The 24411-nt window shown below is 32.3% G+C and overlaps 2 protein-coding genes across 4 annotated transcripts in view; one reads left to right on the top strand and one right to left on the bottom strand.

Annotated features, from left to right (window-relative positions):
- LOC141450629 (uncharacterized) lies at positions 1-12499 on the bottom strand. 2 transcript variants are annotated; one of them, XM_074121216.1, is made up of 9 exons: positions 12295-12499; positions 11019-11196; positions 10730-10884; positions 10334-10450; positions 10015-10146; positions 7327-7482; positions 7073-7221; positions 235-460; positions 1-156 (listed from the first exon to the last, which is right to left on the bottom strand). In XM_074121216.1, the coding sequence occupies exons 1-9, from the start codon at positions 12344-12346 to the stop codon at positions 140-142; spliced, it is 1182 nt and encodes a 393-aa protein (XP_073977317.1). In that variant the 5' UTR covers positions 12347-12499; the 3' UTR covers positions 1-139. The 2 variants fall into 2 exon arrangements, with proteins under 2 accessions (XP_073977317.1, XP_073977316.1); XM_074121215.1 differs by having other exon boundaries at positions 235-463.
- The window catches only part of LOC141450628 (uncharacterized), a 23779-nt gene continuing 11464 nt past the window's right edge, over positions 12097-24411 (top strand). Inside the window, exons 1-4 of one of the 2 annotated variants that reach the window (XM_074121214.1) lie at positions 12097-12320; positions 17132-17227; positions 18859-18916; positions 20905-21550. In XM_074121214.1, coding sequence (XP_073977315.1) covers positions 17222-17227; positions 18859-18916; positions 20905-21550 — 710 coding nt within the window. In that variant the 5' untranslated portion in view covers positions 12097-12320; positions 17132-17221. Of the gene's footprint in view, positions 12321-12748; positions 12958-17131; positions 17228-18858; positions 18917-20904; positions 21551-24411 lie in introns of those variants that run through there. The other variant, XM_074121213.1, reaches the window with a different exon arrangement.

Consider the following 24411-nt stretch of genomic DNA (forward strand, 5'->3'; position numbering starts at 1 on the left):
TAAAATTGTTAATAAAAATGTTTATTTTATTTTAATATTACATTGAAGGTTTTATTCAGTCCAAATTTGTTAAACTTGGTTCAGAAGATGCTTGCAGCTTAGTCAGTGAGTGCCTCTCTATGCGACCCGGAATCTCTTGTTATCTTACATCTTCTTCTGCAAATAAATATAATTTTGTCTGTCATGTAACAAAATTTAAAATATATATTCTTATTAGTCATTATAGTAATTTACCTGTAGTACTTGTGGGAAGGTATGGAGGCGGTGGCCCTTGATCGGACGGAGGCAGAGCTGCCTGCTGGCTGTAAGGTGGCGGTTCCACAGGCTTACCAATTATCTCTACGCCATTATTTAAGCTATAAGTCACTAAAAGTCGACCAGCACTTCTCGCTCGATCTTGTTGCTGACAAAGGTTTCTATTTTCTCTATTGTACCTGTCTGTAACCATCTCCATCAAGTCCTGCTACATCAACAATTATACAATACTACATTATAGCAATATCGAATGTTAAACGTAATGTTTAATGTGAGCTTTTTTTTTACAAAAAAAATTTAAGGCGCGTTGAGGTTTTCAAGAGACAGCTTTTTCAGTACATTGTCACTTTCTGGGCAATCTTCTCTCGCTACGGCAACACTGCCCATCACCGGACAGAGAGCTGTAAGAAGTTCCTAGAAAGAGAAAATCTAAGAGCCAGCTGGACTCGAACCCGGAATCTCCGCGTGGAAATCCAAAAGCTAACCACATAGTTTATCCCTTCCCTGCAATTATTTTAAAAATTTAGTATTCTTTCAGAAAAGAGAAAAATTCTTTCACCAAAATGAACATTTGGTTTATATGTTTAACATCCATAATGTAAAACAAATACAATTGTAAATACTTAGAAGCCCTCAAGAATTACTTCCCGTATCCAAAGCTTGCATTAACCATAATATTTAAAAACATTAAAACTTAAATTGGCAATAATTTTTGTCCCCTTGGTGTAAGAGCGGGTAGTAATAGAGTAAGCAAAAGTAATGTTTAATTTACTTTCTATTAGTTCCTTTCTTTTTACTTTATTTAAAGATTGAATTGGAATTTCCAGTACAACACAGGCGTTTTATTCTGACCGGGTAGCAAGTGCAGTTTGTAAATAAGAGAGGCGTCTGCGTGTTAAAGAAATGTTGTATGAAAAAGCACGAGACTTAGCATGAACTCTCAAAATTTTTTGGCTGTGACATCTTATTTTTAGAGTGAAGGTCTTGAAAACTATTTTACTTAATTTGCAAATGTGAGTTTACTCAATATACCCAACATGGCTGACTAAATAAGAAGGTAGGTAGGTGAAGGTACATCCGTTCTCTAACATATCACTTTTGAGGACACACGTTCGTCCCAAAACGTTAGATAAAAAAATAAAGCCTATCAGAAAAAAATAAAATAAAATAAAGAACCATGATTTCAGAACGTAAAAAAAAAGATCAACAAGTGTATTAATAAAATTAATATAAATATCAAAACAATGTTTACACAAAAACCATATCTCGTTAAATTACATTTCAATAATTTATTTGGAGGGGGGAACTTTTATGTTTTGCGAATATTAATGTTATCTTTCCAGGTTTTTAAGTAGGTTGAAGATAAACTTTTATGTGTGAGAACACTTTGTGAGACGCAGTCATTTTTGCACTCATTCATAATACTTAATACATCATAATACATTTTTTAATAAAATGTTGTCATACGCCAGATTCAATTCTCTTACAAAGAACGTTACTACGCTGTAAGAAGACACGCTTGATCTCAGCATATGAGTACAAACAGTTCGTCACAAAATGCCGATAGTAACCGAAAGATGTCGAAAAAAGAAAACTATAGCCGGCAATTCCGCTTGAGGCCACTGATTAATTCTTAATTCTTCCGCCACTATCAACAACTAATCCACATTTCCCTTTATTCTTCTGGTCGCTCAACTTAGCCTTTCCTATTTACATGCAAAGGTAATCTCACCTACAGCCAATATAAATAAGTACAAAGGTCTCTTCCCCACCCAAAGAAAATAACTATTAGGTACGTAAATAATACCTAATTAATTCCTAGTGCAAGCCCTGTAGGAACTCCTTAACAAAAACTTACAGTTTAAAAAGTTAAGTATAAGGGTTGATTGAACGCCAAAAGGTACACAAATCAGCAAGTACCCAAAATTTCATTTATACTTCATTGATATTATTTAAGTAATTTTACTGCATTAATTTTCATTCATATTTTTTAAAATTTATTAGATGTCACAGACCCTTATGCTGGCCATTTTCATCTACAAAATATTTGTTCAAGTAGCACTGTAGATTGACTATAATATCTATTTTATATATAAACTATTAATTACAGGTTAGAAAGAAAAACGTTATAAAAAATTAAAAAAAATATGAAGCTAAAAAATTCAAAAACTTTTTTAAAAAATGCTTACACCAACATACATCAATGATTTTATTTTATTTATAAATAAAAATCGTCGGTTTAAGTTCATTCTTCGATTAAAGTAATTGTTTTTTTATGTAGTAGTCAAACGTTTATAATAATAGGTAATAATTATCTTGCTTTATCGCAAATAATATAGTTTTCTTCAATTACATTCTCAATCTAGGTATCCATCCCACAATGTTGTATATATGTAATATAAAATAAATAAGATATGCATATTTTTAGGACAGCTAATTATTCCAGTATTTTACTATAAGTAAAATTAGGGGGACTAAATTAAATTACGATTGAGAAATCAATAATTGTTGTTAAATAATCTACTTGTTATAACTGTGTGTTATTTGTGCTCACGAATATTTCGGAAAGACGAATTCAAGACAGTAGCCGACTCTAACTTTGTCTTTTTCTACTTTAACAAGCATGTACGTATGTTATATGTGATTTATCATAATTATAACAAAAAAATATTATAAATGAAGTGGCCAGCATAAGGGTCTGTGACATCTAATAAATTCTAAAAAATATTAATGCAGTAAAATTACTTAAATATTAATGAAGAATTAATGAAATGTTGGGTGCTTGCTGATTTGTGTACCTTTTGGCGTTTAATCAACCCTTATACTTAACATTTTAAACTGTAAGTTTTTGTTAAGGAGATTTTTGTACCTTTTGGATAGACTTTCCTTTTTGTCTATTTTGCTAAAGTTACATAACTGCTTTACAGATTTTTTTAAATTTGGAATAAGCAATTCTATCATTATAACCTGACAAGGTGTTAAGTCGGAACCGTAATTACCACTAGAGAGATCTTTTTAAAAAATGATTATAGTTGCGGTCCCCCAAACCATCCTTAATAACAATTTTTTTGAAAAAGCGTTTTGAATAACATAGGAAGGTATTTGTACGTAAATAGCAAAATTAAACTGCGATTTCAGTACTTCCTTTTAAGAGGAGTAAGAAAAATATAAACTGTGATTGCAGTACTTGTAGGCAAAGAGGCAAAGATTTTTTAATCGAACGACAATTTATTGATTTAAATCGGTTCACTCTTTGATAATTTATCGATTGCAGTACTTCCTCTTAGTAGGTGCAAGAGCTTGATGGCAATTCACAGCCACGTAGAGGAGCTTTAACCACTTATTCGAGGTGAATTTTATGAAAATCGGACTAAGCGTTATGGAAATATTGGTAATAATAGTTTAAGATAGAGCCTTATTTAGGTGGGGCAAACTCCCCTCCTTGTGAGGCATAGCGTCGAGACTTTAAAAGTGCAAAACTGTACAAAATTTAGATTCGAATGACACTTCATTCATGAAAATCGGTTCACGTGTCGATAATTTGAAACGATTGCTATACTTACCCTTAACAAGTGTAAGAGCTGATCGCCGCTTTGATGTTACGTAGGGGAGCCCTAATCCTATCATCCTACCAAACTTTATCAAAATCGGGCCAAGATTTACAGAGTAATTAGTAATAATAATTTTGGAGGGGGCCTTAAATAAAGGGGGCTAACTCCTCTCCCATTCGATGTACAGCGTCGAGACCCCCAAAAGGCACATCTACATAAAATTCTGAATCGAATGACACCTCATTCATGAATATTGGTTCACGCGTTTTGGCGCTACGTTGTTTAGGGGCCGTACTTAAATTACGTAACGAACGCAAGGGGGGAGGGGGGTAAGGCTCGATTGTTACCATTCGTTATGGTTCGGGGGAGGGTTTTTTTTAATGCTTGTACGTAATTTTTCCAATTGAATCTATAATTTTTTGGTTATTAATGGAAAAATACTAACGATATTTTTCGCGCCAAATTCTACTATAGCCAACCTTCATACTAAGTGATAATGTAATTAAATAAGTAATAAATAAAAAATATATGTTTGATTTTAATTAAATACTATGCAATGACGATATTCCATAACAAAAAATTACGTACATTTGGCTAGGGGGGGAGGGGAGGTTGACATTTTGTTACGATCTGTTACATCGGGGGGGGGGGGGATTAAAAAGCTCTTTAAATTGCGTTACGTAATTTAAGTACGGCCCCTTACGAAAAAGGTAACAACAACAACAACAACAACAACAACAACAACAACAACAACAACAACAACAACCACAACAACAACAACCACAACAACAACAACAACAACAACAACATTTTCTGAAAATGCCGTTTTTGCTCATTTTCGGCAACTTTTTTCTCGAAACCTATTAGATCTAGGTTTTTGCAAAAAAAATTACAGTTATAAAGGAGGATTTGCCCTTTATTTTAAAGAAAATTTGGGAATTTTATCTTTTATAGAAAAAGAGAAAAAAATTGTCAAAGTTAGGTGTTTTTCAACGTTACGCTTTTTCGTGCAGTTTTTGACGATCAACCCTTATACAACTGTCCTACCGGACAGTTTTAATAACAAAAAAAATAAATAAAATATAAAAGATGCGAAAATATTCTAATGTAAATTATCAAAATATAAAGAAATACAGTTCATTATCATTCAGTCCAAGATCAGACAAGACAGAAGACACACCAACCCTCTTAATGAGGTAAAACAGTATTTTGTAAATTAGCCCTGAAGATGATCTAGTCCCTAGGTCGAAAGCTCGGCATAATAAAGTTTATCAAGATTGAAACTGGCATTAATTTTTCATCCTAAAGATGTTCATGTTTTTATTAAAAATAATTAACTTTAAACAAAAATGAATATTTCGAGATTAGAGAAGAACTCTTCAAAGTTCTAACCGATCCTTTCAAACAACTGAACTTACTAAAAACTTAGGCTGATATTAAATAAACTTCACTTCTTACATTTTGAACTTTCCTTAGGGAACATAATAAGAATCACAATAAAAGGAAGGGATTAGTGGCTAGCGCACTGCATTTCCACGCAGGCTAGAATTGAGCTGCTGGTCCTTAGACTTTCTCTTCCTAGGAAGTTCTTACAGCTCACAGTTCGGTGAAGTACGGTATCGTTTGTGGCAAGAGTACATAATCTGCAAGCCGGCAGAGTAGTAAAAGAACTCGAGGCGCTTTTAAGTGGTGCGGATGAAGCTATCGTCATGAATTTATTGAAACAGTCTAAATCAGATTCATGGAACTCTGGGGATGTAATTATGCACATATCATATCTCAGTTGAATTTTTTTGACTGCTACAACTGCCAATTTCCACTCCTAATGCATTTCTGACAATTGAAGCTAATTCAGTACACACACAATGGAAAATTTTTTATGTTAAAATGATGGCTAACTTTTCTTAAATAACCAGATTCTTGCTCGATACGCATTAGAAAAAAGAAAATTATCAAGATTCACTCAACAGAAAATTATAAGAACTTTCGCGTCAGGTGCTTTTTTTTCTATACGGCATCTGCTTTCACCGTATAGCCAACTGCATTCATATACAGGGTGACCAAAGTTATATGCTCCAACCACTTTTTTTTAACGGCGAGAAATTTCGAAAAAATAAAAAAACACGTATTTAATCATTTTTAGTCTAGTTTATTTTCAGTGATTGACCCATTTTTTTTAAGCCCCTGTATCTCGAGATACAGCATCCAACTTTTGTTTTTCAAATGGAACGTTATAAAAAAGTGGGTGGAGCATATAACTTTGGTCACCCTGTATATCTATATACCCAACATAAATAACATAAGTACAGCTCTTACTAACTATGGTCCGAACCAATGGTGTCAGTATTCCTCTTTCTGTCTTCCTAAGCTACACTTCTTTGGCATACTCGTGACATATCATTGCATTCACATCAATCCATTCATGCCTTTCGGGCACTCTTCTACCATATTCATTCGTAAAGTCCAGCAATGATTGAAGTACGTAAATGTTGCTGGAGAAGTTGAAGTTATTTACCGAAAGAATTCTTTTAGCATTAACATTTCACTTTTTCGTTTGTGTAGCATAAACAGCGTTACCATTATTTTCGCAATCTTTTACAAGCAACAACAAACAGAAAGTATACATAGAGTTAAGGACTCACATTGATTCACAAATGAGCTTCGAACTGTATGATTAGATATCATCCTACTTATTGAAAGTAATACTTCCTTTGATCCACATTCTTTTGGTTTGCCGTTATTTTACCAAACAGTTAATTCTTTAAGGCTAACATCATAGTTTTACTCCTTAAAATTGTACTCTTCTATTATTAATCCAATGCAAATCATTCTTTCCGATTATTGACAAAATAATTACTCCAATATATCTATATATATCAAAACCCACGATAAATTATTAGATAATTCTAAAAAGCTATTTCTGGAAAATTAAATAAAATCAACTTTACTCGAAGATGGGACATTATACACCATATTCCCATTCTCAAATTACCGTCCACGATACCTGATTGAACGTCAAACCCTGTTTGAAAAATAGCATTTCCTTTAAATACTACATTAAAACATTCACAACTTCCTATCTCCCTAGAAGCTCCAGATGAAGAGCACTAATGGTACCCGAAACATAGAATGCCAGTACAAAAATTTTTATATTCAACACTTTCTCTGGCCGTGGCCGAACATTCTTCCTATTTTAATTTTAAGGCTAGATTAATTATAAACTACACTTCAAAAATTTAGTTATTGATAAAATTTAATGTTTATACCTCCTGACTGAGTGGACGGTGATAAGTATTATTGCCGTAAACTCTTTGACGTTGAAATAGTGGAAACTGTACATTTCGATGCATTTGTAATTTACATTGCATAATGACGACTAATATTGTAACAATAACCATGATAAGGATAGCACAGCCTAGAAATACAAATATTCATTGCTTTCTTTTTTTTTAACTTTAAAAAAAAAATTTGCTAATAAAATTTACGAACAAACTAATTCATAAGAATTTTTTTATCTTACCGAAAACCGCATAAACCGTTGACTGGAGAAAATTAAAATCACTGTAATGTTGAGGCTTATTTAAATAATTATGAGGACTGTCTCCATATTTTCTAAATACTAAATCGGTATAGTGATAAGGCCCAGCAATTGTACTGAAGTCTAACTGCATTCCACCTGAAACAATCATGCATATCGTGATCATAAAAACTGAATTTTTTTTTACATAGGAACAAGTGATACAGGAAATTCATGGAGACATTAATAGAGAGCACTATGGAACAAAGTAGATCTTGGAGAAGCCGTTTCTATTGGGTAGGCTACTACGAACAAGTAGCAGACGTGATATCGACGAAGCATGGAGAGTTCAGCAAGTAAACGTAGAAAGAACCCTAGGTAGTACAAAGTTAGTGCCTCGTTCGAAAGGATCCTACAGCCGGAACACTGTTTTAAGGCATACCCCTTTTCAAAGAAGAAACTTTTACTCCTAGGTGATCAAGACGGTTTGTGAGAATTGGGCATCAGGAAGACAAGAACAATTCGACTGTACCCTCTGTCTGATGGCATAGTGAAACGATTTAACTAGACCTTAAGAAGCCACCTACAGCGCTTGAAGAATATCAAATTGGCAAGCACATCACATACTTCAAGAGAGGGATGTTGTAACGAAGTTGATGTATGGCACCTCTATATAGAAAGGCAGAGACTCAAATTCTGAAGAATGAAAGACTAATACGTAGAGCTATCAGAGAGTTCCAGTCTGCCATAGGGGTTCTAGATGTTCCCGATTGATCTAGCTAGAGTATTCTACAAAAAATTAAAGCTTAAAACGGTTCCTACCACCTCAATTGCATAACTAAATTTGTTTAATTTAGCAGCTTTCTTCATTTCGCCTTCTTTAACATCTAATTCTTGTTGAAATTTATTACCTACTGTATATTATTAAATATATTACTATCTACATTTTGTCAATGTTTTCTTTTAAACTATCAGCAGTAAAAATTTTATTTGGGAATACTTTGACATAAAAAAAACATATTTTTTGTTAAAACTTCCGAGCTTCCGGCCAGAAATCCAGGAAATAAAACGACAATCAAAAGTAACTGTTCATTTGGCGAGTATTAAATGTAACTGAGTTTGCATTCTTGAAGATTGCTAATAACAATATTGAGAACACTCTGATTTGACCGAAGTAGTTACATACGTATGCAGTAGTCTGGCTCATGCTTTTTCTTCACAAAAGATGCCTTTCTAATCTAAAATTACTGATGCAGTTTATGATCAACCTACACCTTATGCTAATATATATTTGTTCACTTAGTTTTATTTTTGGTTTTGTACTAAATTAGGGCCTTTTAATTACATCATACTAAAAGATTATTTAATGGAAACAGAAAATACTTTCCTCCATCAGCAGTTTTCTAAGTAGGATTTTATTAGAAAAATGTGACCATCCCTCTCACTCTCTACTTGGAAAAGTGGGCATTTAAAGGCTAAAGAACTGAGTTACAAATATTTGGTGTAGTTTTTACCTCGACTTTTCTTCTTTCCTCATCTAGAGAACAGAATCTCAAGCAAAAATAGGCATGAACAGAGTTCGGTCGAACTTCGTTCTGAACAGAAATGTTCCTTTAAGTTCTAAATACCTGGACTATAGCGTTTTGCGTGCAGATCTGTGCTACGGAGCACAGGTGTAGGGTTTTCAGCCATACGACATATTGGAAAAGTTTCACAAACTTTTCATCAAGAAACTATTCTCGCTACTACTACTCGTATTATCCTCTCTAATTACATGTTAACAATAAAAAAGTTTTTGAGCCATTCGAGTGTTTCACAATTCATGAACAACTAAAATACAGGCAGAAGATACTTTCTCTTTCGGTATAAAGGTTGCCTACCTAGGAAGGTGGCGCTCAAAGTGATTAGGGAAAACCTCGCCCTGTCTCGAACTTATTCCACAGTTCGATAATTGCTCTCATCTCTCTCCAAGTCGCGATACCAGCTCTTTCACCTTGTTGTAGGAGGTCTAAGATTTGTCATAACAGTCCATGAGTTAGAGTATCGCTTCACACCGATTCCTTTTAAAAGGCGTTTTAATAAGTGAATACTGTCTCCTTAACTTATTTTTACTGAAATGCGCTGGTTACCCAAGCTAGAGGTGAACTTGTATTCCTAATTTCGGACTGTGAAAGAGATTGAAAAAAAATCGGAGAAGAACGGTATAAACTTTGGAATTATCACTTTTTATACTTTTCTTTAATTTAATATTTTAGAACTTGTACTAAGTATGTCTTTTAGTTTTTGTGTTTTCGATGAATTCTTCAATTGAATTATCTGTATTCTTAAATTGGAATTATTATTTCTTTTTTTGCAAATTTTGATAAAGATTTTTAAATTTATTTTTTTTCGAAAGTTTCCACAGTGAACTCTGGCAGACAGAAGACGCCATTGCTATGTATTAAATAAATTATGTACAATAATTTATTTTTTTTAATCTTTCGAACAATAAATATAAAAATTATTATTATTATTGATATATAAGTAAGCCAACAGTGAATATCTGGGTAAGTCCTCCTTTTTTAAATAGGTTTTACCTATTTTATAGGACCTAAATCGTTTTCTCAAAAACGATGTATGCATATGTACTTAAAAATAAAAAATAATTCATCAGATAGACCTTCTGTATAAACTTCCCGATAAAAAACGTACCTCTGGATTTTGGACAACACTTGGACATTTCCCATTTTCTTTTACAATTTTCATTACTCTTATTGCAGCACCAAGATTGTGGAATACATCTCCCATTTTCACACCTGATCTTATCTTGACAAGCATCTTTTCCTGTAACGTAATATTATTCATAAATATCAGAGAATGTGGGAATCAAAACATATTCTTTCATTAAGAAATACTTTTTCATAATACCTAAATAATCATTAATAAAACATAATTATCTATACATAGAAACAATCTTTCATCAAACCTAATAACAATAAAGGATCATTATTTAAATTTAATTTATTGTTACCACAAAAAGTAACGAATTCATCTTTTCCATTTTTACAATCAGGCACGCCGTCACACTTAAATCGCTCAAGAATACAGTGTGCATCGCAAAAAACGCCTTTACCACAATCAAATGGTCCTAAAAAATTGTTTACAAATAATAAATTATAGGTAAATGTGAGAAGAAACAAATGTTTACATAAAAAATATTACGTATTTACGTTTTAAATTTTAATTAAAGAATTATTAAGTAGGTGGAGTTTAGTTACATAGAAACGGCGGAGAGTTACAGAGAGCAGAGTATACTGTAGATATGTTAAACTAAATCAAATTATCTAAAATAACGTGTGATTATCATTGTTGATCATAATTAAATGTGTGTTTTATCTAAATGATGATAACTCTCTAATTTTAATACTTTTTATAATCAAATTGACGGTAACCGATGAATCTTCCTTATTTCCATTTTTATCTACACAGAGATACTGGCCATGGTCAGTTTCCTGCAGGTGATCTACAACTAGTCGAACACTCGCATCACTTCCATTTTCTTTAAACTGCCTAATAAGTGCTCTGAAACAAAGTTCCTCAACATAAATTTTATTTATTTCTTTCCACTTAAATGCTACTCCTGTTACTCTCGTTTTTCAAATTTTCACACAATTTAAAATTTAAAAATTACTGTCATACCAATTCTAGTAACAAACCTATTGTTTGAAGCAGGTAAAACCCAAGCTAGTTTCGGTGTGTATTCATTACAATAACCCAATTTTATTGTACAAATTAATACTAAAGTATCATTCACACTTCTTGCTATATAAGCCTTATTCAAAGATTTGCCCGAACTGTCGTAAATGGCCAAATTCATACTCTCAAATCCACTAACTGAAAATAGAGAAAAATTGGTTAACTAAAAAAAAAATTATAAATAAATAAATAAAAAACAGTTAAAAAAATTAGAGTAAGGTCTTCATCTAACAGACGGTATTTAAATAAATATATAGTTGGAGTTGCATTCTTCCAACCATGCCCTCTTCTCGAAACTAACAAATTTTCGCAACTCAATTATCCCCAATTAATATGTAGTTTTAGGACTACACATGACACCAAAAGTCGGGTTACTTGGGGGACCCTTGACTTTTAACAAAATAAAAACTTGAAGAAAAACAGTTTTTTATGTAAAAAATTTAAAAATACTTTAAAAAAAAAAACAGATTTAATTAACTGATTTTTAATTAGTGTTTTATCAGCAAAACGAATTAATTAATTAAATATTTTATAGGTGCTTTCACATTAAAGTTAAAAAACTAAAAGCAACAACACTATCTCCATTAAATCTATGAGAGAGGTCTCCATATCTTACGGCCTGCAGGATTATTTTGATTTTAAAATATCATGTAAAGAAACATTTATTCAAAAATCTTTGCAATCATTTGTATTCTTCTATGTTTCAATCCTTGAAGAGGAAGGGCTCTCGGCGATGGAAAACTGTTTCTATTTTATCTATTTTGTTTTTTTTTTTTTTTTTCTTAAACATGAATTTCTACTCTTTCAAGTCAATTAAGTTTTTGCAAGTTTACCAAAAATTAATGCCTAATCAATGTTACGAAGTTGGTCTGGCGTATAAAAATAAGTGATTTTCTACCAGTGGAAGAAGTTTATAGCGAATACTTTTCAATTTCTGCATGATCATTTTATTTTTCCCTTATATGAATCTATAATTTATTTAGAGTCGATTAAACAACATGTGCCACATGTGGTCGTTTAATTAGCCCTTGTACATAACTTTTAAAACGAAAAAATGTTTACAGTTTCACCTAATTTTTTCAATAATGTAAATTTGGTATAAAATAATGTGAGAAAAATAAACATTGTAATCTCAAAACCCACGAAATGGAATCAAATTCAAAATAATAATAATAAAATTAAACAAAAAAGCAATAAACGATAATGCAATTAAATTTGAAAATGATCAATGATTACCTTTGCATATTGGTGATAAATAGAAGGTAAGAAGAAAAAATGGTGGAATCATATTTGTACATTTCTCTAATTGCGAAATTGAGCATTATACACTTATTTGATAAAAATCAACTTGAAATGTTTCATTCACGATTCTTAAGAACATTCATTATCGAAGCGAATACAACCATCACTCAGTGAATCTGAAAAGTAAACATTTATGGTTCACATAACAGTCACCAAACATAACCTGTGAACCGAATGTTGAACTGCGAACACTGCTTTTTTACAAAAATTTCGGGGACAAAATTCCATCATCTTTTTTACAAAATATCAAATGTTACTTTTTTTCCTTAACTAAATACATTCTTGAAAAAAAAATGTAAAACTGAAACAATGAATGCAAAATTAATCTCATAAAAATTTCCCCGCGAATAACTATAACCTTCAAAATGACAGTTGCAATTTTGTTTTGTTTTGGTAAAGAAGATAGACTCATGTTCTGTGATCCTTGTGTTAACTTATTATTCTTTTTTTTTTTTATTCATTATATTTGGTGGAGTTTCTTTATCTTAAAATCATAATTTCAAAACAATTACTATTTGCAAACCTTTCACTATGAATAATACAAAAGCAAAATTACATATCGTACTATCTGCAAAATCTGCACTTGCTGAATTCAAGGTATTGTTATTTTTTTCAAGATTCTTTCTTACTTCTATCATGCAATTTAAGTGAAACAATAATAAATTATTAGCTATTTTTTCCTAAATTATTATATAAAAAATGTATCCCTCAAAAATAAGGGGTTAGTTTATGTTCTTTACAAAACTATTTTACACCCTTCAAGTAAAACTTACTGTAAATAAGTGAGAATGTGATATGGAAATCTATTCTCTATCTGTCTCATTAAGATGAAGCAATAGGTTTGTCACTAAAATTTGGAAGATGTGAACATATAACTTATTTATCCAACATGACTGCTAGAATATCAACATTCTTTAAAAACAGTTGTTAAATTTTTTGGTAAATCTGCAGAATAGCCCACGGAGGTGGGGCCTATAACCTACATTTAAAACCTATATTTTATTAACGAAAAAAGAACTTTTTTTCAAATGAAACTCACAGAAACAAGGCATAAAACGGAAATTAAGGACACACAAGACGATTTTAGAAGTATTCAACTTTTTATAAAGGGCCCACCAGAGATGGTAAAAGGCACTTACCCATAATTATATGAGTGCCGGGCCATGTAGGGATCAAGGGGAATGAATTAGCAGAACAACTGGCTAGGAATGGAGCTAGTATTCCTTTCATTGGCCCGGAACCAGTCCTTAGGATCACAAAGGGTTCAGTTCGTGAGGCTCTCAGAGATTGGATCTGGAGAGAACATGAAAAGAACTAGGTGATGCTTCCTGGGGTAAAACATGGCAAGAGTGTCATGCCCTTGCTATGTAAACAAAGAACCAAAGAGACTCTGGGCTTGTGCAGAAATCAGATTACTCTGATTACAGGCCTTTTCACAGGGCACGGCAGGTTCAGAAAGCACCTGCACAAGATAGGGCTTATTAGCTCGGAATCGTTGTGCAGACTGTGCCAGGAAGAGGAGGAAACGGCCTCTTACCTGTTATTCGATTGTGTTGCAATCGAGAGACTGCGCTACGATATCGTTGGAACATTGAGGCCAAAGGAGATTGTAGCGCAGAAGGAACTGGTAAGGAAAGTCCTCAACCTTTTTAGAAGGGGAGGTTTCATCTACTAGACTTAAGGAGAAAGCACAATAAGCCTCTTGTGGCTATGGTGCCGTGGGGCATGGGTCCCGTGCCGCCTTTCCAAAATCTAAATCTACCCATAATTATAATAAAAATAACTCCTCGAAATGCAAGGACAAAAAGATAATTATTAGTAAGGTAATTTTTAAGCATATAGGCTACAGCAGTCTAGGCATTATGATAAATAAATTATGGAAAGACGTTTAGTTTGACTGGTCTCTCCGCCATTTTCTGCGTTTTTTTTTTTTTTTTGTTCGCCGTTCAATTGAATTGTTGAATTCCTAAAGAATACCATCCACGATTTATGTAATTACCGAAAAATGTAATTTATTTAATATCTCTAACTTGTAAGGGGAATAAAGTTTATAAAGATAATTAAAAACTGCATATATAAGTGTTCTACCTGGAAAACTAATGAACGGCTAAAAAAAAAAAGCAGGAAATGCGGAGAGACCAGTCAAACTAAACGTCATTCCTTAATTTATTTATCATAATGCCTAGACTGCTGTAGCCTATAAGTTCAAAAATTATCTTACTAATAATTACCTTTTTTTTTCTTGCATTGCGAGGAGTTATTTTTATTATTAAAACTGTCCGGTAGGACAGTTGTATAAGGGTTGATCGTCAAAAACTGCACGAAAAAGCGTAACGTTGAAAAACACCCAACTTTGACAATTTTTTTCTCTTTTTCTATAAAAGATAAAATTCCCAAATTTTCTTTAAAATATAGGGCAAACCCTCCTTTATAACTGTAATTTTTTTGCAACAACCCAAATCTAATTGGTTTCGAGAAAAAAGTTGCCGAAAATGAGCAAAAACGGCTTTTTCAAAAAATGTTGTTCTTGTTCTTGTTGTTGTTACCTTTTTTGTAAACAACGTAGCGCCTAAACGCGCGAACCGATTTTCATGAATGAGGTGTCATTCGATTCGGAATTTTATGTAGATGTGCCTTTTGGGGGTCTCGATGCTGTACATTGAATGGGAGAGGAGTTAGCCCCCTTTATGTAATGCCCCTCCAAAATTATTATTACTAATTACTCTGTAAATCTTAGCCCGATTTTGATAAAATTTGGTAGGATGACAGGGTTAGGGCTCCCCTACGTAACATTAAAGCGACGATCTGCTCTTACACTTGTTAAGGGGAAGTATAGCAATCGTTTCAAATTATCGACAAGTGAACCGATTTTCATGAATGAAGTGTCAATCGAATCGAAATTTTGTACAGATTTGAACTTTAAAAGTCTCGACGCCGTGCCTCATAAGGAGGGGAGTTCACCCCACCCAAATAAGGCCCATTCTAAAACTATTATTACCAATATTTCTATATCGCTTAGTCCGATTTTGATAAAATTTAGCACGAAGAAGTGGTTAAAGCTCCTCTACTTGGCTGTGAAGTGCCATCATGCTCTTACACCTACTAAGAGGAAGTATTGCAATCGATAAAATTATCACTGAGTGAACCGATTTACATCAATGAATTGTCGTTCGATTCAAAATCTTTGCTTCTCAGCCTTTTAGGGAGAAGTACTGTAATCGCAGTTTATTTTTCTTACTCCTCTTAAAAGGAAGTACTTAAATCGCAATTTAATTTTGCTATTTACGTACAAATACCTTCCTATTTTATTCAAAACGCTTTCTCAAAAAAATTGTTATTGAGGATGGTTTGTGGGCCGCAACTATAATCATTCTTTAAAAAGATCTCTCCAGTGGTAGTTACGGTAGTAACTTAACACCTTATCAGGTTATAATGATAGAATTGCTTATTCTAAATTTTAAAAAAATCTGTAAAACAGATATGTAACTTTGCAATATAGACAAAAAGGAAAATCTATCCAAAAGGTACAAAAATCTCTTTAACAAAAACTTACAGTTTAAAAAGTTAAGTATAATGGTTGATTAAACGCCAAAAGGTACACAAATCAGCAAGTACCCAACATTTCATTAATACTTCATTGATATTATTTAAGTAATTTTACTGTATTAATTTTCATTAATATTTTTTAGAATTTATTAGATGTCACAGACCCTTATGCTGGCCAGTTCATTCATAATATTTTTTGTTATAATTATGATAAAATGTATATTATAACTTCGTTATTAAATAGGTACTTTATTTTAACTCTATTCCAAATTATTCTTCTGATTTATCTTTAATATGCTTTATTCTGAAGTTGTCACATATATGTACATGCATGTTAAAGTAGAAAAAGACAAAGTTAGAGTCGGCTACTGTTTAAATTTGAATCTCGGAGGATTTAAAACAATATTTTAGTATTGAATTCGTCTTACCGAAATATTCGTGAGCACAAATAACACACAGTTAATAACAAGTAGATTGTGCAACAATAATTATTCATTTCTCAATTGTAATTTAATTTAGTCCCCCTAATTTTATTTATGCATATTTTATTTATTTTATATTACATATATACCTAGAAGAATACCTAGATTGAGAATGTAATTGAAGAAAACTATATTATTTGCGGATAAAGCCAGATTAATTATTACCTATTATTATAAACGTTTGACTACTACATAAAGTAACAATTACATTAATCGAAGAATGAACTTAAACCGTCGATTTTTGTTTAAAAATAAAAATAAATAAATAAAATCATTGATGTATGTTGGTGTAAGCATTTTTTAAAAACAGTTTTTGAATTTTTAGCCTCATATTTTTTTATTTTTTATAACGTTTTCTTTTTAACCTGCAATTAGTAGTTTGATTATTATAGATAAATAGATACTACAATCAATCTACAGTGCTACTTGAACATATATTTTGTAGATGAAAATGGCCAGCATAAGGGTCTGTGACATCTAATAAATTCTAAAAAATATTAATGAAAATTAATGCAGTAAAATTACTTAAATAATATCAATGAAGTATTAATGAAATGTTGGGTACTTGCTGATTTGTGTACCTTTTGGCGTTTAATCAACCATTATACTTAACTTTTTAAACTGTAAGTTTTTGTTAAAGAGTAATTATGGGTAAGTGCCTTTTACCAAACTCTGGTGGGCCCTTTATAAAAAGTTACAAAATGATCTAAGTCCACTTAATTACACTTTCTGTTTTTATTTAGTGCCCTACATGCAAAAAGATTTTTATAAGCAGTCATCACTTGAGATGCCACTTTGTTAGGAGACACCTACAAGAAAAAGTAGTAAATTATATGAAGGTAATTAATTCTTAATTATCATATTACACTATTTTACTTTCTCATACTTCTAGTGAAGTTAATTAACATTTTCTGGAAGTATCCAGAACTTTTGAAAATATAAACAATGGCCTATTTCAAAATTGTACATCAATCTCCTCTAATAGATCTCAATCAATGCCTCTGTACTAGACTAAAGATATTACCAATCTGCTACTTATGTCGCCTCGTTCTCGACATGTACAAATATTTTATTCATATTTGTGCCGTTTATTTTGAAAGTGGGGCAAGTCCATTTTTTGTTATTTCCAGCTATTTAAGGTTTTGCGGTTCAATAAATTTAAAAATATTGGTAAATATTAATAGACAGATTTTTTGCATTTTGTGGTGTTAGATAATGTAAGTTTATAATCCAATAGTGTTTACAGAGCTGGCTAAGAAAAATAAAGATTTATTATAACTAAATGGACTTGCCTCACTTTCAAAATTATGAATTATTATAATCGTTGATTTAAAAGGATAATATTTCATATTTAACAAAATACTAATCAATAGTTTAACTATTCTTCTTCTTTTTTTGAATTGCCTTCGTATTCAGATTCCAAGATTCTTCTTTTATTACCGATTGTCATGGGTCTTATTTCTACAAACATAATCAAATTACTTGCAAATGAGGATTTTATTGAAATGGCGTTATTACCCAGAAAAGTTTTTTTTTTTTTGTTACCTACCAAGTTCCCTTTCAGATGTATCAGAGTTATAATTAAACCGTTGTAATCGGTTTCAGCCATTTTTTCTTTTTATAAAATAAACTACAATCCGTTATTAATTTTCAAATAATGAAAATTGTTTCGTACACCGAGCACAAAACAACACAACTTACTTGATAGCCGATAATATAAGTCGAATGTTATACAATTTACAGTTTTTCAGAGCCAATAGTACTAAGATTTACCGATGTTGGTGTTATTATCGAAACACAGAATTAAGATGTACTTATTATTATTAAATAATAATAAATTTTATGAAATATTGTACAATCACCGATTACCAATATCAAAGATAGATAGATAAAAACACCCTACATTATTCAGAACTGATGTTAAACCATCACATTTGCTTCACCGTACAGCAACCGGAGTTAAATTTTGCTGTACGGTTAAATAATTTCAACCTAAGATGGACTTGCACCATTTTCAGATTAAACATATTTATAATATTGTTAAGAGCTAAAACTTCCATCTCCCAAATATTAGGATTCTGAATTTTTTTTTACTCTAAATTGTTTACAGATAAAAAGATCATACTAAGTTTCATCTATAATTACCATTATCTTCATTTTTTCAAAAATGGACTTGCCCCACTTTCAAAATAAACGGCTCATTTATATGTGCATATTAATTGTTGAGTTTTCTTCTCAGTCTAACATTTCTCCTTTCCTATTATTTCTAAGTGTTCAGTAACTTCATTATATTAAAACTTTCCGGCAGGACAGTTGTATAAGAGTTGTTATTTCTAAGTGTTCAGTAACTTCATTAGACTAAACTTTTTCTAAGAGGATATTTTAAAACTCTACCACTCTATACTATTTCATCTTTAGTTTGTTATTTGTAATTATATAAACTAAAACATCTTTACTTTTGTTAATATAGGGATCACTAAACCGAGATTCACAACAGGAAAGGAGGGGTACTACTGGAGTTTTGACTAGTAAGTTTCATAACTTTCAATAAAATGGAATTTTAACTATTACGTCTGCCTTAACATGGATTAATTTTCATCCATTTTATTTTTAAAAACATTAATTTCCTTTTCTGTTCCCGAATCTTCCTTGTTGTCTCTCAAGCATTTGATCAGTTGTAGCACCTCCAATGGTTATGGAAATACGAGGGTACGTTTTTCAAAATCTGGCCGATCGTTATATTTTTTTGTTGTGCATGAACCACCTATTTTCTTAATTTTCTTAGTATGTACTATTCGTTTCCCAAATATCCAATTATCTTATATATATAATATCCAAAAATCCCTTTCAGTTGTCGGTGTATCCCTAACCCCAATAATTACTCTGTAATTATTCACTTTCATTATAGCAAACTGTTTTACGAAGTTGTGAAAACTTTTATTTACTATAAATTCAAATGTATAAATTTCTCATTGAATGGTAAATCTATCTTCGACACATCTAAATCAATTTTCTTTCTTTTAGTCAAATCTTTGGTCTGCTTAACAAATCACTAAATTGTAAACCCCGTATCCGATAAAGTGAATTAAGTAATATTAACTAACTGTTAAAAAAAATCACTAGGTACACTTTTGAAACTGATTTAGCGCCCAAAAAACTACTGTATTATTTTCCTACCAATCTATAACTTTTCAATGTATAGACATTGGAATCTATCTCGCATGCAACTCTTCTTCGCATGCAAAATCCCATGCTATTCAACGCTGCCTTTTCTGTTTTTAGAGGAATAATTCACAGTTGTGAAATTCCATCGTCTCTACAAAACTAGCTCTACAACATAAAATCTCCAGCTCTGGCTGGTTTCTCTCATCATATCATCCCGGTAGTGGCACTGAGCTAGCTCTGTGATTACAAATGGATATTTCGGTGCAATTGTAAAAAAGTAATTATTTTAAAAAAACTAAGCTTTAATGGCTGGTGGGGGCCATAAAAGAATCAATTTTCTAGCATCTTCGACGTTTTAGACTCTGGTGACCTTCTTCGGAATATAGTTTCTGGAGGTACTGAAGATGAAAGGTTAAAGAAATTTTTCAATTGGTGCTTATGTGAAGGGATTTTTTCGTACATGTAGAGGTACGAAAGAAAAATACAATTTTTGAGTTTCCAGCTGTTTAACTGTTGTTCTCAGAGATACATATACAGATGTTTCTTCAAAAACCACTTTTTCTACAAGAGACTCAAAACAAAATATCTAGAATTTAACACTATCGCGATTCTTGATGTTAGCTAGAGTAATAATAATAAAAAAAATCTCAATAATATTTTCTTCTACCTTTTGGAATATAGTCCTTAGGTATATAGTCCTTTCTGAACCGAGTATCTCCTAGTGCCTTTCGCAAGAAGCTAATGGATAATTTAGTGCGCTATTAAACAGCCAGATCTGAACAATAAATTCGTTAAATCTAATTACAAATATTGTAGATTTACCTATTTCCTAACAACAACTTCATTAAATACTGAATTACAGGAATAATTAAGAATGAAACTGAAATATACTAACTATATATATTATTATTATATGTATATTAAATACATATAATAACTCTGAAAATATATTTGATTTTTTTTACTCAACTTTTTTGCTACAAATATGCGCTTTGAGGTCCGAAAAAAGTGGTTTTTACAAATTTTCAGACAATGTGTAACAGAATCGATAATCCGCTTAGTTGCCTCAGTATGGTTCCAGTCAAAAGCCAACCAGAATTTCTTGTTTACATTTTTAGTTTATTTCCTAGAAAATAGTTTTAAGATTGTATTTAAGCCTCATTTAACTAATAAATCTATCCATATATGTATAACTACTACTTTTATTTGAACTATTTTTCCAGGGAAATTCGATTAAGGGTACTTTAATTTCCTCCTCAATGATAAAATTAAAATGTTACATAAAAAAGTTATTGGTGTAGGCTCAAAAAATCTTAGTTAAATTTGTTTTGTTTTTTTTGCCTTCTTCCAGCTTCTCGAAGAATAGAACAACTTCTAAAAAATTTAAGTATTGAAGAATTAAAAATCTTTGATAATGACAGTAGCTCTCCCCAAGAGAATGTTTTAAATGTCATTGAACCGTATTTATCTGTATTAGATCCTGTTACTTGCTACGTAAACTATTTAGATTTCAAAGCTGATGAAATGTCGCTTTCAAGTAATTTAAAAGCAATTGAAGGACATAGTGAGTTTTCACAATTTAGAAGGCATATTAATACTGAATTTAATGCACTGCAGGACGGCACTTTAGAAGAGACCAGTAAGCAACGTGTCTTTGCCAATAAGAATGCAGTATGTTTAAGGCGCAGTAAGAGTACCAATGTAGATCCAGCTTTTTTTGTTAGCGAACAGATTATAATGGAAGGCAATAAACATAGAAATTATGTAACGAACACTTCTCAAAGAGAAGTAATATTTACAATAAAAAAAGAAAGTGCAGAAACTGATAGGCAGCTGAATGATAGCTTGTTACAAGATGATAAAAGTGCAAATTCTTGTGCTGCCCTTGTCAGTGCTGAGAACGAAAATGATTCTCTCATTAAAACGATCCATGTGTCCTCCCAAACTGAAGAACTGGTTGTTTCTAAGGATGGGGATCATGTGAAAGAACATTACAGGTAATAATTTTCATACTTGTTGATGTGGAAATTTTGTTTCTTTTTCCAATTAAATATGTAAGTTCTTATTTTTGGTTTTACAATTTCTTTTACGATTTATTATCATGCTGTTACTCCAGAAATAATACAGAAGATGAATACAGAACAGAAAATGAGTTTTGACCACTGTCCTTCACACTAGAAGTATTCTCATAGAATACTATTTTTTTTATGAGATAGTGACATTTTTTATCTTGTATTTCAAGAAAGTATTGGAGCTAGGTATATGTATAAAATACTTATTTGTGATCTAGGCGCCACGGTAGTCGAGCGGTTAGAGGCGAGACCTGTAAAGCTAATATGTATTGTGGTACCGGGTTCGATTCCCGGACTTATACCTTGGATTTTATTTAATGGTTAATAAAAGTACAAGTCAAACTCGTATGTTTGCTAGTCGCCTCCGTCTACGACGCCTAATTGGTAGTTGGACATAGTTGGACGTTCTCTCGTTACCAACAATGCTGCCCAACACTACACAGTGAGCGTAAGAAGCTTCTAGGAAGACGAACCCGGGATCTCCGCGAGGGAATATGCTAACCACATAGCTAATCCCTTTCCTCATTGCTTACAATTATTGCTAAATAATTTCTCGGTTTCCAGCAGAACAAAACCTGCTTTTTCGTGAATCAACCGATTTTTTGAAACCGGATTATATTATCAGTTTCATTAAATTTAAATTTATTAATACCAGTTATCGAAATGAATAGTTGCATGTAGCGTATTAACATGTAGTTGGTAAGGGATTGGTGATTTGACTTCCTTAAGTATCAGTATAAAATAAGGCATCTGTAAAACGCTTGAGAGTTCTCTAAACTCTAGAATTTGCTCACATCAATTGCTTTCAACCAGAATATTTTGTGTGAATGTCGTTCGTATTGTTAGGCTAGTATTTCCTCAGGGGCGCCAAGGTCTCTGAAGAAGTAGCTAGTTCATTTCTTCCGAGCTAGCAGCATGTAAAAAGCAGAGGAAAGTGATTTATCAATATAATCATTAACAATATATGAGTCTCTCTTGACAACTTTTTCTTGTAACAAACTTATTCAAATACGGTAGTGACTGTGCAAGATCTACTGACACTTTTATATCATAACTGACTGCTTTTCCGCTTTTGTAATTTATTGTAAACGCTCCGACGCCTTATTTATCTTTATTTTTACATTAATTAAATAGTTTGTACTTAGAACATTTTCGGGGATAGTTCATTTAAAGACGACCTTCCTTGCTACAGTTCCGGCGAGAGATTGTCTTTTGCAAGGACTTAATGATTATATTAGAGGGGGAAAACTTAGTTTTCAAAAGTTATTTATTTCTTGATGAGTGGCTGGATCCCAAAAGAACATCCAAGACTTGGAATTCAAATATCATGAAGAATTAGCCAACTACTTTCCCTTTTCCTCTTTGCTCCAACCGGGCCGGATTTAGATGAAAACAGGCCCTAGGCTTTTCCACTAATGAGGCCCTTTCACCTCCCATTTTTAAGTTTGTAAATTCTATGAGAGATAATAAAATACATCACTACTGCGATATGGGTGTTCATTTTAAGACGGCTCAAATGCATTCATGATTAAACGGTTAATCTGAGCAAAAAATGGCCCGTCACCTCTAGTTTCAGAATATGTGGCTTGATTTTAGATTCCTGCCCGCATACGCGCGATCAAAAGTAAGGGTTCGCTGTTGACCCCCAATTTCATATACATAGTTTTAAAGAGTATAAAAAGTTATGAAAGAAACCAGAAACCGCAATTCGATATCTTCAAAATTAGAGGTGCTAGGCCATTTCAAAATCTGGTATTTTTCCTTCAAAGGCGCCTCCTCAGATATAGAGAGCAGTTGATAACCTCCTGGCTAACCTGGCTTGCGAGCCAGAGGGGGCACCTTTGAAGGCACAGTACATGCTGCATAAGTCGCGTAAAGTGCATTATTTGATAAATTAAAGAATAAATTTGATCCTCTACATGAAAGATATTGATTACTTAAATATGTGGCAGGAGGTTTCCAATTTTTTTTAATTAAACGCAAATCTCCCAAAATTACCAAATAATTATTAACCCTTTGCACTCGAGGCCTTTTTCGCTTGCGCAAACCTGCAACTCGAGACGATTTCGGCCAAATTAGGTAAACATCTTACAAAGATCTTAAAACATCTTAAAAGATTTATAAAATGGTTTATAAAAACATATATAAAACAAGCGTATACAAGTAATAAAATTTCCTCATCATTTCATCCTTCAACATCACTCTCAACTTCACTGTTACTCTCTATAATTCTATTGCCGTCTCACACCTCTTACTGCATCACTTTCTTCTCCACTGGATTCGTTCGTTTCGCGGCATAATCCGCCGGAAATCAATGTAACTTCATCCTTCGGCCGAACTCGAGCTGATCTGATCTTTCTCCATATTTTAGAGCTCAAACACTTTTTAGTTACTATATGACTGTTTCAAGCGAATGCTACGCTGTGACTAACTGAACTGAGCGAAGATTGGCTACAATGTCAGCCGAGCCTAGTCCACGAAAGATAGTGCCGTAGCGGCGTCGCTCGATAAGACTTCAAATCACTCGGGCGTTGCAACAGCGCCGCTCGAGTTCACACTTGAAATCGGCCGGGCGCCGCTCGAGTGCAAAGGGTTAAACCTTCTTGTTTGAAACAGATGTAAAATTATTTTTTAGCCCTTTTTTCTATGCTTGAGAACATCTAAAGCTCTTAACATTGCTTAGAAAGTCACTCGGAAAACTATTTATTTCCCGATATTAAGAAAAATACTAGCTTTACTGCCTTGGCAATATTTTTAGTAGAAAGGGGATGAAAAAATACATAAAA

This window comes from Rhodnius prolixus, unplaced genomic scaffold (genome assembly GCF_049639745.1).
Source record: "Rhodnius prolixus isolate KJV_2025 unplaced genomic scaffold, Rpr scaffold_8, whole genome shotgun sequence".
NCBI classification, from domain to species: domain Eukaryota; kingdom Metazoa; phylum Arthropoda; class Insecta; order Hemiptera; family Reduviidae; genus Rhodnius; species Rhodnius prolixus.

Excerpts from the sequence above, each read along its gene's own strand:
- LOC141450629 (XM_074121215.1), bottom strand. The coding sequence starts at position 12,346 with ATGATTCCACCATTTTTTCTTCTTACCTTCTATTTATCACCAATATGC. Across the intron at positions 10,147-10,333 it reads TGAATTCGTTACTTTTTGTG|GAAAAGATGCTTGTCAAGAT; the intron begins GTAACAATAAAT and ends ATTACGTTACAG. Across the intron at positions 464-7,072 it reads ACCGTCCACTCAGTCAGGAG|CAGGACTTGATGGAGATGGT; the intron begins GTATAAACATTA and ends TTGTTGATGTAG.